General features: G+C 39.9%; 2 protein-coding genes across 3 annotated transcripts; both read left to right on the plus strand.

Moving 5' to 3' along the window:
• Positions 1 to 2,205: 2,205 nt before the first annotated feature.
• ndufaf4 (NADH:ubiquinone oxidoreductase complex assembly factor 4) lies at positions 2,206 to 5,351 on the plus strand. Its single transcript, XM_085432912.1, has 3 exons — positions 2,206 to 2,400; positions 2,524 to 2,618; positions 3,983 to 5,351. Exons 1-3 carry the CDS (start codon positions 2,265 to 2,267, stop codon positions 4,283 to 4,285), a joined length of 534 nt encoding a protein of 177 aa, XP_085289038.1. The 5' UTR covers positions 2,206 to 2,264; the 3' UTR covers positions 4,286 to 5,351.
• Positions 5,352 to 7,112: 1,761 nt separating this feature from the next.
• gpr63 (G protein-coupled receptor 63) lies at positions 7,113 to 19,252 on the plus strand. 2 transcript variants are annotated; one of them, XM_085432914.1, is made up of 2 exons: positions 7,113 to 7,610; positions 14,220 to 19,252. In XM_085432914.1, the coding sequence occupies exon 2, from the start codon at positions 14,335 to 14,337 to the stop codon at positions 15,565 to 15,567; it is 1,233 nt and encodes a 410-aa protein (XP_085289040.1). In that variant the 5' UTR covers positions 7,113 to 7,610; positions 14,220 to 14,334; the 3' UTR covers positions 15,568 to 19,252. The 2 variants fall into 2 exon arrangements, with proteins under 2 accessions (XP_085289040.1, XP_085289041.1); XM_085432915.1 differs by having other exon boundaries at positions 7,113 to 7,534.
• Positions 19,253 to 20,939: the final 1,687 nt, after the last annotated feature.

Here is a 20,939-nt window from a genome sequence, read left to right on the forward strand (position 1 = left end):
ATAGCTTAGCTAGCAAAGCTGTATTTATAAACTATACAGATGTAATGCACAGACACATTCATCTGATAATTATTGTTAGGTAACAGACTTCTTGGACCATCTCTAGCACACAATGCACAATATTATTTGTCAGATAGTCCTATTAAAAGTTTATTTTCCAAAAGATACTAAAAGTACAAACAGTCTGTGTGGTCTAATTCAGGGATGCTAGTTAGTAGAGGTGTGGACTAACATGTCAATAAAGCAGCCACACCCCTAACCTTGAGCCTTTCCTGAAAATATACAGTTGCTATGAAAGGAGAAATTAACCACAAAGGCCAAAACTGATGTTTTCTATCAGGCTGTGAAATGTTTGTGTGTTTAAAAATGGGTGGTTGACTTTCTTTTTTGGACATTAGAGGAACTGCTGTTTTTTGGCACCTTGTTTGCGTTATTGTTCAGCTCCAGATGAACACATGTGGAATGACCCCGGCACCCCCTGAAATATGCCTGTTCTGCCTCATTCGTAGTCTCCACAATGCCATTCCATTGCACACATCATGAGCGCAGCTTGTCTCTAAACACTGTAGCAGAAAGTGGTGGAGGAGGAAATATTTGGAGTTGTCACATTATCTGCTGAGTCCACACAGACAACAATGATAAGCAGTCTTCAGCAGCTCTCATATTCCAGCTGCACTGTTTTGTTGTTGTTTTGGAATAAAACCTACCTCAAGACAGTAGCTGATGTAACTGAAACATCACTGGCTGGCCTTTTATTGACTTCCATCAGCTCCCAGTTTGGGAGCTGATTCCTCCACTCCTCACAAAAATACTGTGAGCTGTTTCTTTATGATTGAGTAGATAATTACCTCCAGATGTGTTCCCAGCATCTTGCCTTACATGAAGACCGGCTTCTGTTGACCTGTTTAAATGCTTATTTATTTCCTTTACTTCAATAACAAATAAAGCCTCCCTGTGCCAGGCCTGACGGGTCAGTTCAGTTCATGTTTGAAAAACATGTCTGATGAGCTTGAACCTCAAAAAGAGGCCAGCCATATAACCCCACTTAGAATGTGATAGAGTATTAAATGCTGCCCTCTGCTGGACATTTTAGGGTTATAACTGATCTATACAAAGTGATCAATGACACCATAAGCTCAGGCTGTCTGAAGCTTTTTTCTTACTAAATCTCCTAGATCCTTTCTTGGGTTTACTCTGCTGTGTATATAAAGATGGATAGTTTTGGGAATTAAATAGTGGAAAAGAAAAGTGTCTGGAAACAGAAGATTCTTTCATGGCCATATGGAAAACCACCCTTGGATCTCGACCTCAATAAACACTGTCCTAGTGAGTTTATTGTTTTGAATTTTAATGAGTACAAAGTGAGATAAGTTTATCTTATTGGATAAAACAAAGTTTAGGACACCCCAACTGGTCGCAGCAGATGGCCGCTCCTCCCTGAGCCTGGTTCTGCCGGAGGTTTCTTCCTGTTAAAAGGGAGTTTTTCCTTCCCACTGTTGCCAAAGTGCTTGCTCATAGGGGGTCATATGATTGTTGGGTTTTTCTCTGTATCTATGAAGCGCCTTGAGGCGACTTATGTTGTGATTTGGCGCTATATAAATAAAATGGAATTGAATTGAATATGGCCTTGCATCTTCAGTAGGGCTCCTTGGAGACATAGCTGGCTTCTCACCCTAATTGTTAAGTATGTTTTGTAACAAACAAACATACACATACACTTACGCTGTGTCCTTTGTATTTAGATTTTCTCCTATTTATTTTTCTTTCTCTCTTCTTTCTTCTCTCTGTCACTCTCCTTTCTTCTGTTTTACACTGACTGTTAAACAGCACAAATGGTAATGTGAACAATTCTTTTTTAAAATAATACAATAACTCTTAAAAGGAGCCTATAAAGAGTTTATCACGTGGCAAAGCAAGTGTGTTTGACACAACAGTGCATTCAGATCACGATTCTTCTTGTTAAAACTGGCAGTCAGGTTTTTACAACAAAACAAAAAGATATGTTTTATTAAAAACACTCAATTAAATTATGAGACTAATTATTTATTTCTTAATTTATTGAGTTAACTAAGACCTGTATCCAGCATCCTTACGTTTGGCAATTGAAAAAAAGACACGGGGAACAATAAACTCATCCAACCACACGGTGTCGCTGCTGCTTCCTCTGCGCTTTTCACATTTCCGCCTGTAAAAAGAACCTTCTCGCTCGCCGTCGGCAGTTTGAATCAACTTTATTCATAGCGGGCTTTGACAATTTGTTAAACATGGGTGCACGGGTTACGCGTGTGTTCAGGAATTACAACTTGGAAAACCGAGTGCACCGAGAACTTTCCAAGGACAAGCCGCGAGCGGCGCCCCGGCACTCGGTTAAGCTTCCACCGACAGCCTCCAGCCCGCAGGGTAAGTGAGTGAGTGCTAGCTGGCTTGTGTAACAGTTAACCCGGGGTCATGGTAGGCTCACCGTTCATCCGTGTGTCCTCAGAAAGCTCGGGGACGATTCTCACGTCGGTTTGTGTTTTTCAGAAGTGGATTCGTTGAACCAGAATAACGCGCCGCTGCTGGACCACCTCAGGTCCGTGTACGTGGAGTCCAGAGATCCAGCACCGGCTGCAGCAGAGGTCAGACTGACACTGCCTGAGTGTTTGAATGCTGTTACATCAGCTCTGCTCAATCATTCATTGTTTGTCAGTGTTTTTGCTCTCAGTTTGGGTCATTCAGACGTTTACAGGTCGAATCTTTGCAAAGTTGAGACATTCATGTATTCTATGTTATGAAGAATAAAGAAAGACATTATTGATTAACACTGGCTGTTAAAAGGGAACTATCATTATCATCGCCAGCTACATATGTTTCATGCTTGGACTCTGCTTTGCATGAACACAGTTCAAAAATAGTCTTTGCTCTGTTCAGCTGCTGTCTGGAAACAAGCTGCCTAATCTCCTGCTGCTCCCTTTAAGACTGTTTTCTTCTAATTGGCTGGTCCTCGTAAACAATAGGTCGAGCTTTTGTGCTCACAAGTAAAAAAAAATAATTTTTTTTAAATTGTTTTAGAATTATCCATCAAAGTCTTTGTAATCAGGTGACAGAAATTTAAAAACCTAATCAACACTCATCAAACAAACCATGTTGATGGTAGTGAGCCACCAGTGATAAATCACCTGCAGCTCCCATGATTCTAGGCTTGGCTGTGTTGTAATGAATCAGTTTTATTCTCAGTTTTTAATTTTTAATTTGAAAAAGAAGAGTTGAATCCTCTGTAGCTCTGCCAGACCAATTTATAGCACCATGGCTGTCCATAGCTGGATGATGGCAGGAGGACAGCTGTGACTGTGCTTCTATTTCTTAATCAGAATAGTCAAATATTCATGTGCATCCACATTACTTGAATTTGACCTTTTATCTGTTCATAGCTGTTCATATCTCATCCATATGTGGTCCAGAGGACAAGACATTTCAAAGGGAACAACTGAATATGTAGATTCATGTTAGGCATGCACTAATCCAGTTTTGTCCAGTTATGTTAAAGTTCCAATAAGAGTGTTAGAATAATAAGCTTAATATTGCTGACGCTGAGACTGGAAGTCATTTTTTTTCATATTTAAGATAGCATCAGAGAGTACATATTCTTTCCTGACTCTGTAAAATAAAATCTAACTAATGCATGCATCTAAGAGTATAAATGATGGACTCAGTATCTGTTAGATTAATAATTAAAAAAATCTGTTAGCATTATTTGTTACATTTATGATTGCAAATGTAATTATGTTACCTTTATGCCACAAATTATCATAAAGGTAAGGTGGACGTCCTTGCTGTGTTGCGATAGGGGACTTTTTGAACTTGTGAATGACAGATTGGCTAATTTCCTAACTTCAAACCTGACTTTCCTGTGTGGGATTTGCATGTGCACTGGCCAAAAGTTTTTAAATGTTGATTTTTGTTATTCATAATAGTTATTCTTCACTGCTTGTTCTTCCCTCAGGTATCGAAGGACGTGACGGCGGGGAGAGAACAGCGACGACTTCTTAAGTTCAGTGTCCCAGCATCTCCGTTGGGCCTGGTGGAGCTCACAGATGTTCCCATTGGTAAACTGACCATTGCCGAAGCTCTGAAGGCTGTGGGCAGCCACCAGCATCAGCCTCAGACGTGGAGTCCCGAAAAGATCGCACAAGAGTATTCTCTGGACTTGAAAGAAACAAAAGCTCTTTTAGATTTCTTTGTCCCCTTCAAGGTTGAGATCATACCACCCAAGACTAAAAAGACCAAGCAGATAAAGGCTTCGTAGGACTAGAGTCTCTGACATCTCTGTGGAAAATGACAGCGTATTTAATTTATTTATGCTTTTCAGTGTTTGTCACTGCAAGAATGAGCTGATTGAAAGCTTGGACATTACATATTGCTGACATGGAGATGAGATCATAGGAAATTTCATGGGACATACTGCGAGATACAAAACACCCCTACAATAAACATGAGAATAATTGTAGATATTTAATCTTCTTTGCAATCCTATTGGTTAGTTATCTGATGAAAATAAAACAATCTAAAACTGGGTGATGTCATTATGCAGGTGGATACATCAAAAGGAGTCATTCAGCTCATTCAGTTTGGAAAGTATATTTACTAGATTTTCTTCATAGAGTGACATTCAGATGGACAGGCTCATATTTGAGTTATATGAGAGTCAGGATGTGATTAGCCTAGTTTAGCATAAAGACAGTAAGCAAATGGAAAAGGCTAGCACAGTTAGCGCTGGGATTCCCATAACTTGCATAACTATAAGTCCCCTGGGCATCTCAGTCAGGAAACCTGATCCAAAGATACAATTAGCAGGAGGAACTTCTCTAATTAGCATCTCTTCCTGTGACCTGGGGGGTGCACCAAAAGCCCAGCTTGACGTAACCAAGCTTGCCTGACAAAAGCCTTGGCAAAACCAAGAACTTCAGGGATAAATGCTGTTTTGTGTGTGGTTATCAGCTTTCTTTGTTAATCCAGTTTTATGTTTTGTTTTTTTTTTGTCCTTGTGTCATCATCAGTCAGTATTGAAGTTCATGTGATTACAGTTTTACAGTTACCTGCTTCTGGTGCACAGCTGAACTTGTTAAGGTATATAGAACTCCTCTCCTGGGTAGAAAACACATGTCACTTTTATAGAAAATTAGTAATTCTGTGACATTTTTAACATCAATACTGAGCGTCATTGAAAACAGACGTTAGCCTTAACAGACCTCGTTAACAAAACTGGGTGTAGCCAACTGTGATGTTGCCAGTTGATAGTAAAGTCATGTTTTGAACCCTTGAATATTTTAGCAAACACCATCTTGATGTTGTCAAATACATATTGAGTGAGGGGTGGATTTGTATGTGAGTCAAACATGAACTAAAGTCTGATGTTCTTAGTAAAAAAGTAACCATAATTTATGAGGAAATAGGTCAAGGGAGCTAAAAAGTCTTTTTTCTCATATTTTGCTAATCAGATACAGAATTTATTTTTGACTTCAGCTTCCATCTTTTATATATAGTCTGTGGAGGCATTGAACTAAATCGCATATCTAAACGCAGGTCAGTAGTAGATGAAAATACAAAAGATCATAGGTCAGGTTTTATTTTTCAACAATGCAGATCACATGATAAAACGGTGCAAATTTAGTGTTATTATTGTTTTAAGCTAATGGCTAACTCCACCTCTATACCTCTGCATACAATTCACTATCTGTGGTAATAAATACATATTTCTATTTTAGACCACTTTAAGATTCTACTGTTTAACTTTTGACTTGAGTTCACATAAGGAGTCAAATGTAGCTCTAGTTTGTCCTGTTTCAGAGTTATTATCCAATAATGAAAGCTATAACCTTGGAATGAAAGTGCAGTTCCTCTAATACTGTCACTTGTAGTAGTTAAAGACCTGTTTGCTGATACTGTGCTTGTATACAGGCTTGTATGATGAGAGTAATTCCACTGTACAAACCACACACAAAAGACAACAAACAGCAGCAGTCTGTTTCTAACTTGCTGAAATGTTCTTTTAAAGATGTCAGACAGTGTCGTGTCTAAAACGTAGCTGTTTATTACTACATATGAACTCACTGACATTTGTTCTGTTTACTTTTTTTTTGACTCCGTCCACCCCATCCACCACTGTCACAGATCTGGATTACTCAGCATTCCAGGTAAGACAGTGATGCTCGGAAATGTTGTTTTGCTGACAAAGGAGATGAGTGTTGTCTAACACGTGGGTCCAAAGTTCCATGGATGGGGCTGTTTTTAATGCATTTTAATGTAGAATTCATGGAGCCACATCATGGAGTATATTTATGAGTGAAAACAATCCTGTGCCATTTATACCATCTGCTGCATATACGCACAATTTTTCAAATAAAAGGAAAAAAAAATCTTCAAATAATTGAATTTCTTGTACCGTCCAGCCACACTGCACAATATCCTGAAAACACCGTGATTACTTTAGAGCTAATGTACTGTCTTTGTTATCTTTACCACCCACTGCATGCATCCGCACATGCCCCAAAAAGCACTTCCGCTAAAACAAGCCACGCCCCACTTGCACAGTCTATCTTTTAGGAATATCCACTTTTGCCCATGACATTCTGTGTATGTCAGTTATCAAGGAACGCAAACCTTACCGGAAACTGTGTAGCCTTATCTTCAAAATAATGCAGATAATTGATTTATAAATCAAAAATGCAGAAACAACAATTTAGCCATACGCCATGAAATTTATTTTTGAGTTAAAGCTTAGCTATTTATTTTTCAACACAATCTTTAAAAAAAACCCTATTCATTTAATTTTTTTAAAGATATGTGACAAAATTTGCAATTACAAATAAAGTGGGACTTTTACAAGAAAAACTTGTTTTTGAAAAATCCTCATCAGATGATTTTCAGCGCGAGGCAGCAAACTGTTTATACCATGCGGAAGGTTGAGGTGGGACAACTGCAACAGCATTTAAGAGCTTTTTGTACTGTTTATAACATAAACCACATGAAAACAACCAAAATCAACTTTACATCCACTCAAAAACACTATTTAAAAAAACACAACTAGTTCTTTATTTTGAAAGGCAATATAGGAAGTAGTGGGTGTCTGCGCCTTCCCGCAGGCAGCAGCCAGTGAGAGTAGTTTAGAACCGTATGAGGAAAATCTGGGCTCCGTACAGTAGACGCTCACATACAGTGACACTGGTACATTTGTCAGTGGAGGATGGGCCGTTCACACCTCACATATGGACGAAGGAAAACAAAGATTCGAGCAGGAAACCTTCCGTTTTCCCGCCGCGGATAAGCAGCTGTTGCTGGAAACAAAGCCGTTCTGACCAAACACAGATTTCACTTTTTTTTTCTTCTGAGGCTTCATTTGTGGAGGAGGTGGCATCACCGGCCGTCGCGCTGTTGCCAATATATATATATATATATATATTTAAAAAAAAAAAAAAAAGCTAAAACAGGGTTTTTCTCGGGCACATCAGCAGTTATGTGTCTTTCTCTACACCGACGACCATGAAGATTTTTGGAGGTGAGATGCTCCATTTTCCGGACTGAGCTTCTGTACTTGAGCTGCTCCTGAGCTCTAGCATGGGAGAATGAAGCAGGTAATAATATTAGCGAGTATACTTTAAATCCGACCAGCGGCGGTGTAATAATGACATTCATGTTTTGTGTTAAAACATGAATTAGGCCGTTTGTTCAGAACACCCACTGTTCTCGTCGCTTACAGTAATGTGAAGTGTCTGTTTATTTTCTCGGTCTCTGAGCTTGAGTGGATGGCTCCAAATCACCGAATCCTGTCGAAACAAGCGGTTTCATGCTCTGTGAAACAGCGTTCGGCGAGCTGCTTCGGCCTGGCGTAAATAGCTGTGAGTTGGGGTGGATGAAGGGAAGGCCTGGTCTGTACTAGGCACTAATATTCCATTAAGGTCGTTGTTCATCTGTCTTTGAGGGGTATCTACCGGTGCCAAGTACCAATCCAGTACCAGTGTTCAATAAGCTTCAGTCAGTGCGTGGAAGAGACTGGAAGCCATCCAGGGAACATCAGCCTTCACTGAAACATTCTTTTTCTGAGTTTATAAAATAAATGTAGCAAGTAAATGCATACAGCAATCTAATTTTACAGTTTTTTTTTTAAATTAATACATTTTATTTTACAAAAGGCTAACAGTGAAACAAATTAAAGTAGGTATTCAGTAGGGGTGGTGGAAAAAATCGATACTGTGTAGTATCGTGATATTTTGTTTGCTAATAATGTATCGATAACAGGGACAGCAGAAATCGATATTTTGTTACAAAAAACGTTTTTGTGGACTGGAACTCTGACTTCAGAGCATGTTGATCAGCTCCTTTTTCTGAGCAAGAATCCTGACATTCCTTCACTGTCCAAATGTGTTTAACTTTTTTTTTTGGTAGCAATAAACATGACAGTTTACGTATTTTAATTTAAGACATGTTTTATTTTAATTAAGTTTAAAACTTTTTTTATTTAATGTAAAATTATATTTTGTTTTAATTAACTTTCAAATTCTTCAGTTGCTGAATGGGCTGCATAGTTTTCATAAATTGCATAGTTCAGAATAGCTATAATTGTACCAGATGGTTGCATTCAGTTAAGTTGGACTAGACTGTAATACAAACCGTTCAGTTTGTCAACAATAAAACTGACTGAAATGAGAGAAAGACTGAGTGCGAGACTTTGATATTAGATAAAATGAATATTGATAAAGTTTACCTTTATGTACAGAATCTGAATATCGCAAAATATTTTTAAAAAATCGCAATAATATCGTATCGTGCGTTAAGTATTGTGATAATATCGTATCGTGGGATGTATCGTGATTCCCACCTCTAATATTCAGTGTAATTTCAGCTTGGTGTGAGGGTTGTATGGTTAAGCATAAAGTGGTTGAACCAGTTAGTAAAGTTGGAGCAACCCTCACCAACCCTGACTTGATAATCTGGCTGTAATGCACGAAAAAGCAGTAAAACTGTTAAACTTGCTGCAACATCTGACTTGTGAGGCAAATATAACGCAACAGTATACTGCTGTCATTTACAGTTGCATTTCTTCCACTCAGTCTGACAGTGAAATTATACTTTGTTAAAACTAGGTTATAGGTACAGCGTAGCCACAAACCCTTCTGAACCCCTTTGCTGTAACTGATGCTGTAGCCTAACATGCACTGCCCCCAAAATGTAACTACATGATGGATGATGCGGTCTGCAGCGGTTGTGATAGGCTGTTCAGTGGTGTTCATTTCTTCCATGTCTATATTTTGCTACGTTTTCTGCGGCTGCTATTTTTCAAAATGTCTGGAAGAGAAAGGATTAACTCAATCAGTTGACAAGAGGCAGGTAAAACCTATTATTGTTAGGCCAGTATTATGGTCTCCAGTTATGGCAGATGGCCACCCCGGTTCTGCTGGAAGTTTCTTCCTGTTAAAAGGGAGTTTTTCCTTCCCACTGTCGCCAAAGTGCTTGCATCTTGAGGCTATTGTTGTTGTGATTTGGCGCTGTATAAATAAAATAAAATTGAATTGAATTGAATATTACTGACTTCAGTTGTGGTCAGAAGTTTACATTCACTCATCATGTATTTTTGGGGGGATTTCATGTAATCCTCACAGGTTAAAAAGTATACATACAGTGTCAAACATAATCTTTTAATAGATGGTGCAGTATGTTTTAACTTGACACGGTCTGTTGTTGATTAGCGATCATGATTGACTACTCTTTCGTAATTTCTCTGTGACAGCATTCATTGCAGTGACCCACACTCAGAATAATGGGAAAATCAAGTAAACTTAGTGAAGTTCTAAGGAGAATTGGGAATTTATACAAGTTAATAATTCTTAATAGGAACATCATCCCATGTACACATCAAAACTGGTGTTGGAATTGATAAAACCTTTGGAATAGCTTTCCTAACAATCCAACCCCAGACCTGTTAAAAATCTGTGGAATAGTTTTAAAAACCCCATGCCAATCATTTAAATTGAACGCTTAATATTCTGCCAAGAAAAGTGGTCAAATATCCATCCAGAATTATGTCAGACTTTTCTTTATGGCTACCAGAAGTGTCCAGTCAATTTGTAACATCCAAAGGGACATTCAACCAAATCTTATATCGTATATTTATACTTTTAGCGCTGTGTGGATGAAAGAAAATCCAAAACAAATGTGAATTTTCTTTTTGTTTTCTTTAATAAGTCATTAAAGATGTATGCACAATGATTCCACCCTGGGAAAAGAACAGCTCAATAAAATAAGTGGATGCTAACGTCTAACTGAAACTGTATTGGCATAGGATTCATTTGACTTCTTGACCCCCAGCTTGCAGTAGGGCTGCTGAGTGTAAAGCGAATTGGCACCTCCAAATCTGAGATCATAGACCCACAAACTCTGTGTAGTGACAACAAGATTGAGGTTGTGGATAATCTTTCTTCACCCTTAAAGATAAGGTGAGGAGCGCGATTATTTGGAAAGAGCTTGAAGTAGAGCTGTTACTCTTCATCTACATCAAAAGGAGCCTGTTGATGTGGTTTGAACATTTGACAAGGATACCTCCCAGACACCACCTATATAGGGTGTTTCATGTCCCACCAGTAGGACTACCTGGTGAAGATCCAAGACACACTAGAGAGATTATATCTCTTGGCTGGCTTGGGAATGCGTTAAAGTCTCCCAGAATAAACTGAATGGAAGAAGCAGCTGGGTAGATGTAAATCTGGGCATCTTTGCTTAGACTTGAATCTGGATGGATGAACGAAACTCATCTTTTTTTATATCAGATAAATGAACATTTTAAAAAGTAAAGAAGAGATTGGAACAACCTTCAACACCATTCAGCCTTGTTGCTGGTGTTCCAAATGCATTTTTTTAAGAAAACCAGAAACAATAAACGGCTGCTCTAGGTATAGTCAGGCAGTGCATAAATGTGTAATTAAAATAACTACACATAGTAAATCATAGGGAAATGTGTTTTTTCACCGATATATCAGAACATCCCATTTTTTAGATCGCCAGAAATCGGTATTAGCATTGCTAACTAATGCTAAATAAACACGAGCAAAACCAACCAAATCTTTATTCTTCCAGAACATTTGAATGCAGACAATAAGGACACTCGGATAAGATAAGATAAGATAAAACTTTATTAATCCCTCAGGTGGGTTCCTCTGGGAAATTCGGTTTCCAAAAGCACAGCACCGACAGAAGTTAGAGTTACAGAATATTATATATACACACACACACACACACACACACACACACACACACACACACACACACACATAAATAAATACAGAGACATATATAAATAAAATATACGAAGGGGATAAATAGAATAAATAGGAATAAAAATACAAGTGAATTGCACATTTCAAGTATTGAGGTCTATTGCACCATTGACTATTGACAACATTGATATCTTGTGAATCACAACATCTCTGCTAGATCCTCGGAAAACTAATGTACTAAATGGATCTGTGGTAACATTCCTTCCACTTGTGCTTTCACTACTGTGCAAGAGCTCTTTAAGTTAGAGTCCCTGCTCTCCACAGTCTGTAGTTTTTATTTTAAAAGTAATATCTCATACGACTACTTTAAAGTGCTCCCTGTAACCGTTTCACACCGTTGTGTACAATCTGCTGCAAAGTCTATGCTTAGTTACAAATAAGCAAAGGTAGATGGTATGGGAAATTAAAGCCATGAGTCATTTGTATCAAGGCATGATATCACTGGGAAAAAATCAGTGTGAAATGTTCAAAGGTACCTAAAAACAAGGTTATACACGAGAGCCCTGGGTCGCAGGTTTCTGTCTACCCTCCTCTCTGTAGCTGCTTCATTTCAAGGACATCGGAGCAACATTTATAAGACTGCAGAGATTACCAACTGTTAGAGTACAGGCAGGAGGGAAGCATGACACAGGGAAGGGCAGGAGCTAACTGGCAAGCAGCAACTGAACTTTGAAATAATAGCAAGGGATTGTCCTCTACTTAATCCAGCACACGTTGCATTATCTCTAGATTTGAATTTTTAAGTAACTCTTCAAACATACACGGGTGGGTGATCGTATAACTCAGCAGCCTGTCCAAATAATGCTATGTGAGGGGAAACACTGGTATTTCTCTCACAGACACACCAGTGTTTAACAGTCTATTTGAAATAAACACGGTATTTGAACTAGCTATTATTGCGTTAAAACTGGCACCTCCCAGTAACATCACGAGCACCATCGTGAGCTCACTGGGCAGCTTCCCAACAAATCTTTTTCCCTCTGAGCGATTCAAGGTTACAAGATGTGTGAAAAGCTGTAAGCATATTCTCATTACATAATTGCAGGGCCTCTGCAGTTATTTAAACATTTCCCTGTCGTTCAGAACACCAAGTACCTGATCATTCATTTCCTATGCAGGATCACTTGACTGCTGGGAGACTGGAGTGGCTCTTTTAACATTGTAGGTCATTGCACCCAAAAGCAGCGAACACTACCCTACCTGTTGAGGCCGACATGCTGCAGGCTACCTCACTGAATGCAGAGTTAATGAAGTGGGAACTGGGCCAAGAAGACTAAACCGGCTGCTCCTTGCTCTCCTTGTGGAAATTGTGGTAGACAATAAGCTTGTCATCAGCATATGAACAAAGCAAACTCTGCCCGATTTCACTGCCGTTTATTTTTGCATTGTAGGTTTTTGTCCCCTCCGGTGTGCTGAAGAGATGGCGCTATCTGTCAAATGGCTGCATATCCTAGTATCACAGCAGCACAGCTAAAGTACAGATCCCTCTAACAGGCTTAAATGCAGTGTTGTCACAGTAATTGCTCATAATTACACTGGTTTGATATTTATTTATTTTTTTACACCCACACAGGACTAAAATACTAAAAAGCTTAATTTGTGTGGAAAGTTATCCTATTAACAAATGGACTCTCTGGTGCTGCCCATTTATTATATCTGAAATTTGCTGCCTATTGTAATAATACCAGCTGGCCTGCCTGCAATGCCTCCAGTGTTTATACTAGTGATAAGGGTTTTTATTGCAGTATTTGCCTTGTGTCCGGTTGAGCACTAGCTTTCTGTCACTCTCAGGGGTAAAAAAAAAAAATTCGAATAGGATTTCTTATCACAGCTTAGCCAAACACACCAGACAATGTGTTTCTGTTTGGAGACAGATTTGTCTTTCTGTATTCCACTTTTAAATGTGGCTTAATTCTGTATACTGAAAAATAAACTTTATGCTATTTATTTCAAAGATGTAATTAGTTTAATAGGTATATGGTTGGGGGCAAGATACAATCAGACACACTTAACAAAATGATGAAAAAGAAAACAGTTGCTCATTGAATTTTATTTTTGTCTAGTAAACTTTGACATTTTAGTTTCAGTTTTGTAAAAAGGTCTTTGTGAGAAATTCATCCTCTGTTTTGTAAAGATTTCCGTCATGGTGTTGGTCTGTTGTTCTAAAACAGTAAGGCTCTGTGTTTTTGATTGCTTAAAAAAACTGAAATGAGTCATATTTTATTCAGGCACCAATCTTTTGGCAGAAACATCCTATTTTATTACCCCAATTTACAATATCATGAAATCTTTCGGGACTCTGTGTTCTTGGAGCTTTGTTCAAATTTTTCATATTATTTCAAAATACTTTTGGATTTTTCAGCTTGTTCAAACTATGTGGGAGCACTTGCCATTAATTTTTTACAGCCAAATTTTGTCCACTTCCTTAAACTTGTAAAAGTGTGTAACTCATACACACTTATACCCACGAGTCCTGCTCAACTTTTTAATTATTTGTTGCTGGAAATCAATGCATTTGTCCACCCCACGCCTCAGTTGATTGTAGTTTTCCAGTCGTGAAGGATCATTATCGTACCAAACATGGCAACCTTGTTTCTGTTTCAGCGTCCTTTCTGACACATCATACATTGACGGAAGTGTTGTTAAGTGTGTTTTTAAATAGAAAATGAATAGGCGTCTCGTGCTAAGACAGAATAGTTATATCCTGTACCTTTATGGTGTAATATGCAAATAGGAAAATTGGTGTTCTCTAAACCATTGACCCTCTGCATCGGTCAAGTTGTGTTTAGTCTGGTAGTGACAACTCAAATTGTTATCCTTAAACACGGAAATCTGCTCTACACAAACTGATTGTAAGGTAGACCCTACAATAATACATAATGGAATTCTAACATATTTTTATTTTTGTCTTAGGGTCTTGCTACCATGAAGATGGTGCTGTGTGGCCTTGGGGAGATGATATCCGCATGTCTGCCATCAGATTTTATGTGAACTCTCCTGCAATGATGCCTGCTCACCCTGGAGAAGCATGGTTCTCTCCACTACTGTTCCCCTCCTGGATACAGGGGACATTAACAGCCGTTTCTGCTGCGTCGTTACGAGGTTGCTGAACCTTTCTGAGAGGCTACCAATGGAAGACCTCTCTGTGGCAAACATTTCCCTGGGCTCCGGGTCTCCCTCGGAGTCGGTCACCCCAACAGCAAATGCTCTGGAAATCCAGCAAGGCATTGGCCTACCTCTGCAGATCTTCTTCTGCTTTGTCATGGCAGCCATCCTTTTAGTGGCGCTGTCAGGAAACATAGTGGTGTGCCTGATGGTGTACCAGAGATCTGCCATGCGTTCAGCCATCAACATTCTGCTGGCTAGTCTGGCATTTGCGGACATGATGCTGGCCATCTTGAACATGCCCTTTGCTCTGGTTACTGTGGTGACCACCAACTGGATTTTTGGAGATGTTTTCTGTCGCGTTTCCGCCATGCTCTTTTGGTTTTTTGTTATGGAAGGAGCAGCTGTACTGCTTATAATAAGCATTGATCGTTTTCTTATTATTGTCCAGAAGCAAGATAAGCTGAGCCCACAGAGAGCCAAGCTGCTCATAGTGGTCACATGGGGACTCTCGTTCATTTTCACTTTCCCTCTAGCTGTTGGCTCACCTCCCTTACAGATCCCACCCAGAGCTCCTCAGTGTATATTTGGCTACAGCAGTGATCCTGGTTACCACGCCTATGTGTTGATATTAACACTAGTTTTTTTCTTCTTGCCTTTCACAGTCATGCTATACACATTCATGGGCATCCTCAACACCATCCGCCACAATGCCATTCGCATCCGTAGCCACACAGACAGCGTCTGTCTGAGCCAGGCCAGCAAACTGGGCCTCCTCAGCCTTCAGAAGCCCTTCAAGATGAACATAGACATGAGCTTCAAGACCCGTGCCTTCACCACCATCCTCATCCTCTTCTCCGTGTTTACAGCGTGCTGGGCACCCTTCACTGCCTTCAGCTTGGTAACTACCTTCAGTGACAGGTTCTACCGCAAAGACAGCTTTTTTCAAATCAGCACATGGGTCTTGTGGTTGTGCTACCTCAAGTCAGCCCTCAACCCTCTTATTTACTACTGGCGGATCAAGAAGTTCCGCGACGCCTGCCTCGATCTGATGCCCAAATATTTCAAGTTTCTTCCTCAGCTGCCAGGCAACACAAAGAGGCGCATACAGCCGAGCGCTGTGTATATATGTGGAGAGCATCGCTCTGTGGTATAAGGCATAACTCCTCTCTGAAACACTGTTAAAATGCATCTTATCTCACTAGGGTTTTCTCATGGTTTACTTCTCTTAGCAGGCTATAAGACTGAGGTTAGCACTGCATTAAAAATATAAGGGGGCTGAGGTGGAATGGGTTATTGCTACAGTAGCCAGACTGAAGATCCAATCCGGGAGGTACACGGTGAGTCCAACATGCCAGAGATTTAAAGGTTGTCAGGTGAGAAATCGCAAAATTTCCAATATAAGACCTGACTGTTAGTACTGAAACTGTACTTTATAAGTTTTATTTTTAAAACATCATATGTGAATGTGAGGATTCTTCATCAACAAAGATTTGGTTGAGCTTTAGTTTCCACAAGAAGTAGCAACAGTCAGTCATGAACAGACAGAATGGCATTTGCATTTAGTGGTTAGAAGTTACGCATGTTGGGCAGGAAATTCAGAGTGAGGTGATCCTTTTGAAAGGCAAAAAGGTCATTTGTGCACCATGGCTTAAGTCAGGGGTGTCCAACTCGGCTGGTGTCCGGCAGGTTTTAGATGTGTCCTTGATCCAACACAGTAGATTTAAATGGCTAAATTACCTCCTCAGCATGTCTTGAAGATATCCAGAGGCCTGGCTGGTAATAAACTAATCATTTGATTCGGGTGTGTTGGCCCAGGCTGATATCTAAAACCTGCAGGACACCTGCCCTCAAGGCCTGGAGTTGGATGCCCGTGGCTTAAGTAAACATAAATAGCCATTCAGGATGACCTCTTGTGGCAACAGTTAGTAGACATACCTTTAGAATCATTGCTGGCTTCACAGCAGCTTGCTTTGTGCATATGCATACACTTAAGGATTGTTGTGGTAGTTTTTCTGGTTAATGTAGTCTAGTATTAAACACAATGCTACTTAATGGGCTTCTTTGTCATTCCTAAGACTCAAACCACTTAAAAACAAAAAACAAGAAAAAGAGACTTGATGTAAGGATCAAATCAAAGATTGACCAACAGTGAGCCCACAATTCATTCCATCTGTTTGCTTTTACATTAGAAAAGAAAGAAATTTCATCTAAAAGCAAATAATAAATACCTGGGGGGCTTTTAACTAAACTGGGTAGAGTTCAGGGATTATTGGGTGATCTAAGCTCAGGACCTGTCATTTGACGTGCTGTCTATATGATGGCGACCGTAGAACAGGAGGTTGGGAAGTGCATCTGTAACCGGAAGGTCACCGGTTCGATCCCCGGGCTCTCTGTCCTGGTCGTTGTGTCCTTGGGCAAGACACTTCACCTGCCACCTACTGGTATTGGCCAGAGGGGCCGATGGCGCAATATGGCAGCCTCGCTTCTGTCAGTCTGCCCCAGGGCAGCTGTGGCTACAACTGTAGCCACTGTAAAATTGTTTTATTTGTTTGCACTTTAGGATACGCTCAAAATATTTGATGACAAATTTGTGGTCCAAAGATTAAAAATTTTACAAGACTCAGTAGATTCAATATCAGCTTCTGATACTTGATAGTTCAAGTATCAGTAGTAGTAGTTGGTGGAATATAACAGGCTCGACTGAGACCCTGTACCCAACAACCCAGAACAAACATTTTAAATAAGCACGATTCTGTTGCTGATAGTCAAGAATGACCTACCGGTGTGCGTGCAGTCTACCTGCTCAGTCTGTCCAGTGTGTTGGGATATGATGTTCTATTGTTGGCAAATGTTGGGTTGGATCAACTGGATGTGTTTGCAGTATCAGCCTCAAACCCCCACAGTGGTTCAATGCAGTGTTAATGTCAGTCTGACTTTAAATGGTCAGGGAGTGTATGAAGGTTCTCAGAAAGTTGTGAGGCTTCCAACAGGTCGATGGCAACTGGACTACCATACCAAACCCTACAATTTGACCTATACAACAGGTAATGGGAATCTTTAGGTTCTGTGTTCATCTTTATATACAATATATATATCTTTATATTCAAATCTATATCTGCTGTATCTGCCAAATTTGAATCTTGAGCACATCTTTTGAAACACACTGGAAGTCCATTTGGCATTTGAGCCTGTAGAGCAGGGGTGTCAAACTTCAGTCCTCGAGGGCCAGTATCTTGCTTGTTTTTGAGGTATCCCTGCCCTACCTGCTGCTGATTACCTGGATCAGGTGTGCTTTGCCAATAAGAAGCTACGCACGATCTGATATCCTCGTGTTGGTGTTGTTCCCACATCATCATAATAAATGTTGTTCCAGGTTCAACATTGCAAGTGACCAATCACATTGGTGTGATGTCATACTTTTGCAACTTTGGAAAAAAACGCCTTAAAAAAATCTACTTAACTTGCGAGAAACCGCCTCTGTCCGCCAATCCAGCAATTTGAATTTGTTGCATTTCAGGATACTGTTCTTTAATAAACGGTAAGCACTATACATATTGTCCTTGCAACATTCGAATTTCATAAATGAATGAATGGCTTGGCTTGCAAAAGTATTACGTCACAACAATGTGATTGCTCACTTGCAATGTTGAACCTGGAACAACATTTATTATGATGATGTGGGAACAACACCGACACGATATCAGATCATCCAAGAAGGCACAAGGGCAGGTTAGTTGGAAAACAAACAGGACAGCAGCCCTCAAGGCCTGGAGTTCGACACCTGTGCTGTGAGTCTCGACCATTCAGGAAATAACAAGTGAAATGCAAAAAGTTTTGTTTTGTCAAAAATAATAAGATAAGAGACCAAAAAAAGGTACATTTGTTTTTGACAAGTGGCTGCACATTACAGGTGAAGACACTGATCTCCACCTGCAGCAGCTTCAGAGTCTAAGCTAGTTCTAGGTCAGCTCAGGCAGTTTACAGCTGGGATTTCACCTCACTTTTTAGTGCCAAAGTTCTCTGTTTTTTTTTTTTTTTTGTCTTTTTTTGTGCTTAAAATCAGCCTACATTTGGCAAAAATATCACCTGAAATCAAGAAGTAATATCATATAAACCTCGCCGTACTTCAGAGACCAGCTCATCCAAAACCGCAGCATTAGATAAACCTGCTCAAAAGCCATCACTGCTGCATTTACTGAGCCCACAATCACCCATTCCTCCAAAGGTGAGACAGTGTCATTCAGGTTTTTTTAAATTAATTAATTTTTCTTTTAAAGACATTATCTTAAGTGAAGAAGTTGTCTGAAGGAAACCATAAAAATACACGAAAAGGCTTTATAACTCCTGAAATGCACTGATTGGCACATGTTGTGCAAGAGAAAAGATTTTTTGTTGTTGTTTCTTTTGTGTTATTTTGAGAAGATAATCTGGGCTTGGCCTGACCTTACATGTTTTGTTGCCACTGGAGTTGCAGGTAGAAGACAGTGTGTTTAGCTGTATAGAATTTGTTTTACCAGGCATGTACATTAACAGCTAAGTGGAATCTGTGTGTGGTCAGAAAATGGCCATGACACATTTGAACGTGTGTATTTGTATTTAAATGTCTTGATTGTGCCTAATAATTAGTCCATTTGCCAGTCAGAATGCTGCTATATCTGGTGAAAATGTGCAATTTCAGTGTACTGTACTGTTGAATGTAATAAAGAAATAGACATTTCTTACCTTGGTAAACTGTCTTAAGTGGAGTTTTAATTTAAAGCGTAGTTTTGGACCCATGATGGTAGAGTGGCAGGATGTAGCCAACAAGCTTCTTTGCCACAGAGGTGAGAAACCAGGGACCCAACATATAAGACTGCAGTCCCTCTAATTGCCACTTGAGGCTAGCTTGCATGTTAAAATGTCTTCCACCTCTCACCCCCACCGGTCGCCGCAGATGGCTGCCCCTCCATTAGCCTGGTTCTGCTGCAGGTTTCTTTCTGCTTAAAGGGAGTTTTTCCTTCCCACTGTCGCCAAAGTGCTCATAGGGGGTCACATGATTGTTGGGTTTTTCTCTGTATGTGTTATTGTAGGGTCTACCTTACAATATAAAGCACCTTGTTTACAGCCTCATAAAATAACTGAATATGGTTTTGGTCTCTATAACCAATTCACCTTTCAGGATAACTTTATGTGGAGTAATGTATCACATAGCCTACTCTGTGACCTGACGCGCACCTCCCTAGAAATGTAATTACACGTCATCTCTGTGAAGCTTACACACACACATGAGTGTGTGGCTGCTGATACCGTTTGATACTGAAAATGCAGCTGTATTATTAATTCTTTTATTCATCTTTCTCTTTCGAACGCTGTATGTTTAAGGCATCACATATGGGAACCATGTGTTTATGTGACGATGCCTGTTTGCAAACTCTGCCTTCATTACCCTCCTTCCGATGCGTCATCTGTGTCTTCTCTTTCCACCCAGGGACTCCACTTCCTGTCATCATCTCCACTGAGTGCTTATTCATCCAGTACTCCTCATATACTCCTCATATGTGGCCCATTTAGATAAAAGTATGCATCATTTTCTCAGTAACGTTTTCTGATATACCAAGTCCTACATCATGGTCAAATTCACCAACACCAACATCTCTTTCCTGAAATGGTGTCCTTGTTGCTGTGTGTGTCAGCTCTGTGCATAATTCATGCATTGATGAGATATAGTCTACTCCTTTTCACCAGGTTCACGTCTGAACCAGGAACTCTGCTTTAGTGACTGTTCAGTTCATTGAGTTTGACTCTTCGATATATTCTTGTTTACCTTGTATAATTACTCAGAAAGCTAACTGAGTAACTACCACCCCCATATGCCCTTTGCAAAAATGACATCACAATCTACTTTTAATAACTGTGAAGAGCATCTTCATTAGCAAGTATCACAAGGTTAAAACGGCAAATGTGATCACTTCTGTCAAGTGTTTTAACTTTATTTTTCCTGCTACCGCTACATGTGTAATATCAATCTTTTTCTGTGAGAATCATCAACATGAAGTTTAACCCTACCTTGAATTTGGGCAAAACCCTAACCCCAAAACTGGACCAGTGAGTGAAATAATAAATATGAAAGAAACATCAAAAGAATCACTGAGTAAGTCGGCACGAGACACATGCCAGCCTCCTGGCTGTTAAACCTGTAGCTATTGCCACCACCGCTCTAAACTCCAGATGTGGAAGTTGTAGGCCTGGGACTGGCTACAGAGAAGACTTGACAGACAGCCCCAGGATGAGAATGTGTTGGTTGACTGCTCTACGCCTGATGCTTTCATCCTGAGACTGAAGCATAGTGGTGGTAGCATCATGCTGTTTGGGTTCTCTGCAGGGTGAATGACTGTAACTAAGGGAGTTCATATACAATACAGTGAAGAGGGCTAAAAGTGAAGGATTTTCAAAGGTTGTTATGATGTTGTGGAAAGTCATCCTTTGGTTTGTGTGTGTGTGTGTGTGTGTGTGTGTGTGTGTGTGTGTGTGTGTGTATCCTGTGAC

Source organism: Copadichromis virginalis, linkage group LG15, assembly GCF_057382275.1.
Source record: "Copadichromis virginalis isolate Kocher_CV1m ecotype Utaka linkage group LG15, C_Virginalis_male_GT1.1, whole genome shotgun sequence".
Taxonomy (NCBI): domain Eukaryota; kingdom Metazoa; phylum Chordata; class Actinopteri; order Cichliformes; family Cichlidae; genus Copadichromis; species Copadichromis virginalis.

Excerpts from the sequence above, each read along its gene's own strand:
- ndufaf4 (XM_085432912.1), top strand. The coding sequence starts at position 2,265 with ATGGGTGCACGGGTTACGCGTGTGTTCAGGAATTACAACTTGGAAAAC. Across the intron at positions 2,401-2,523 it reads GACAGCCTCCAGCCCGCAGG|AAGTGGATTCGTTGAACCAG; the intron begins GTAAGTGAGTGA and ends TGTGTTTTTCAG. Across the intron at positions 2,619-3,982 it reads CAGCACCGGCTGCAGCAGAG|GTATCGAAGGACGTGACGGC; the intron begins GTCAGACTGACA and ends TTCTTCCCTCAG.
- gpr63 (XM_085432914.1), top strand. The coding sequence starts at position 14,335 with ATGGTTCTCTCCACTACTGTTCCCCTCCTGGATACAGGGGACATTAAC.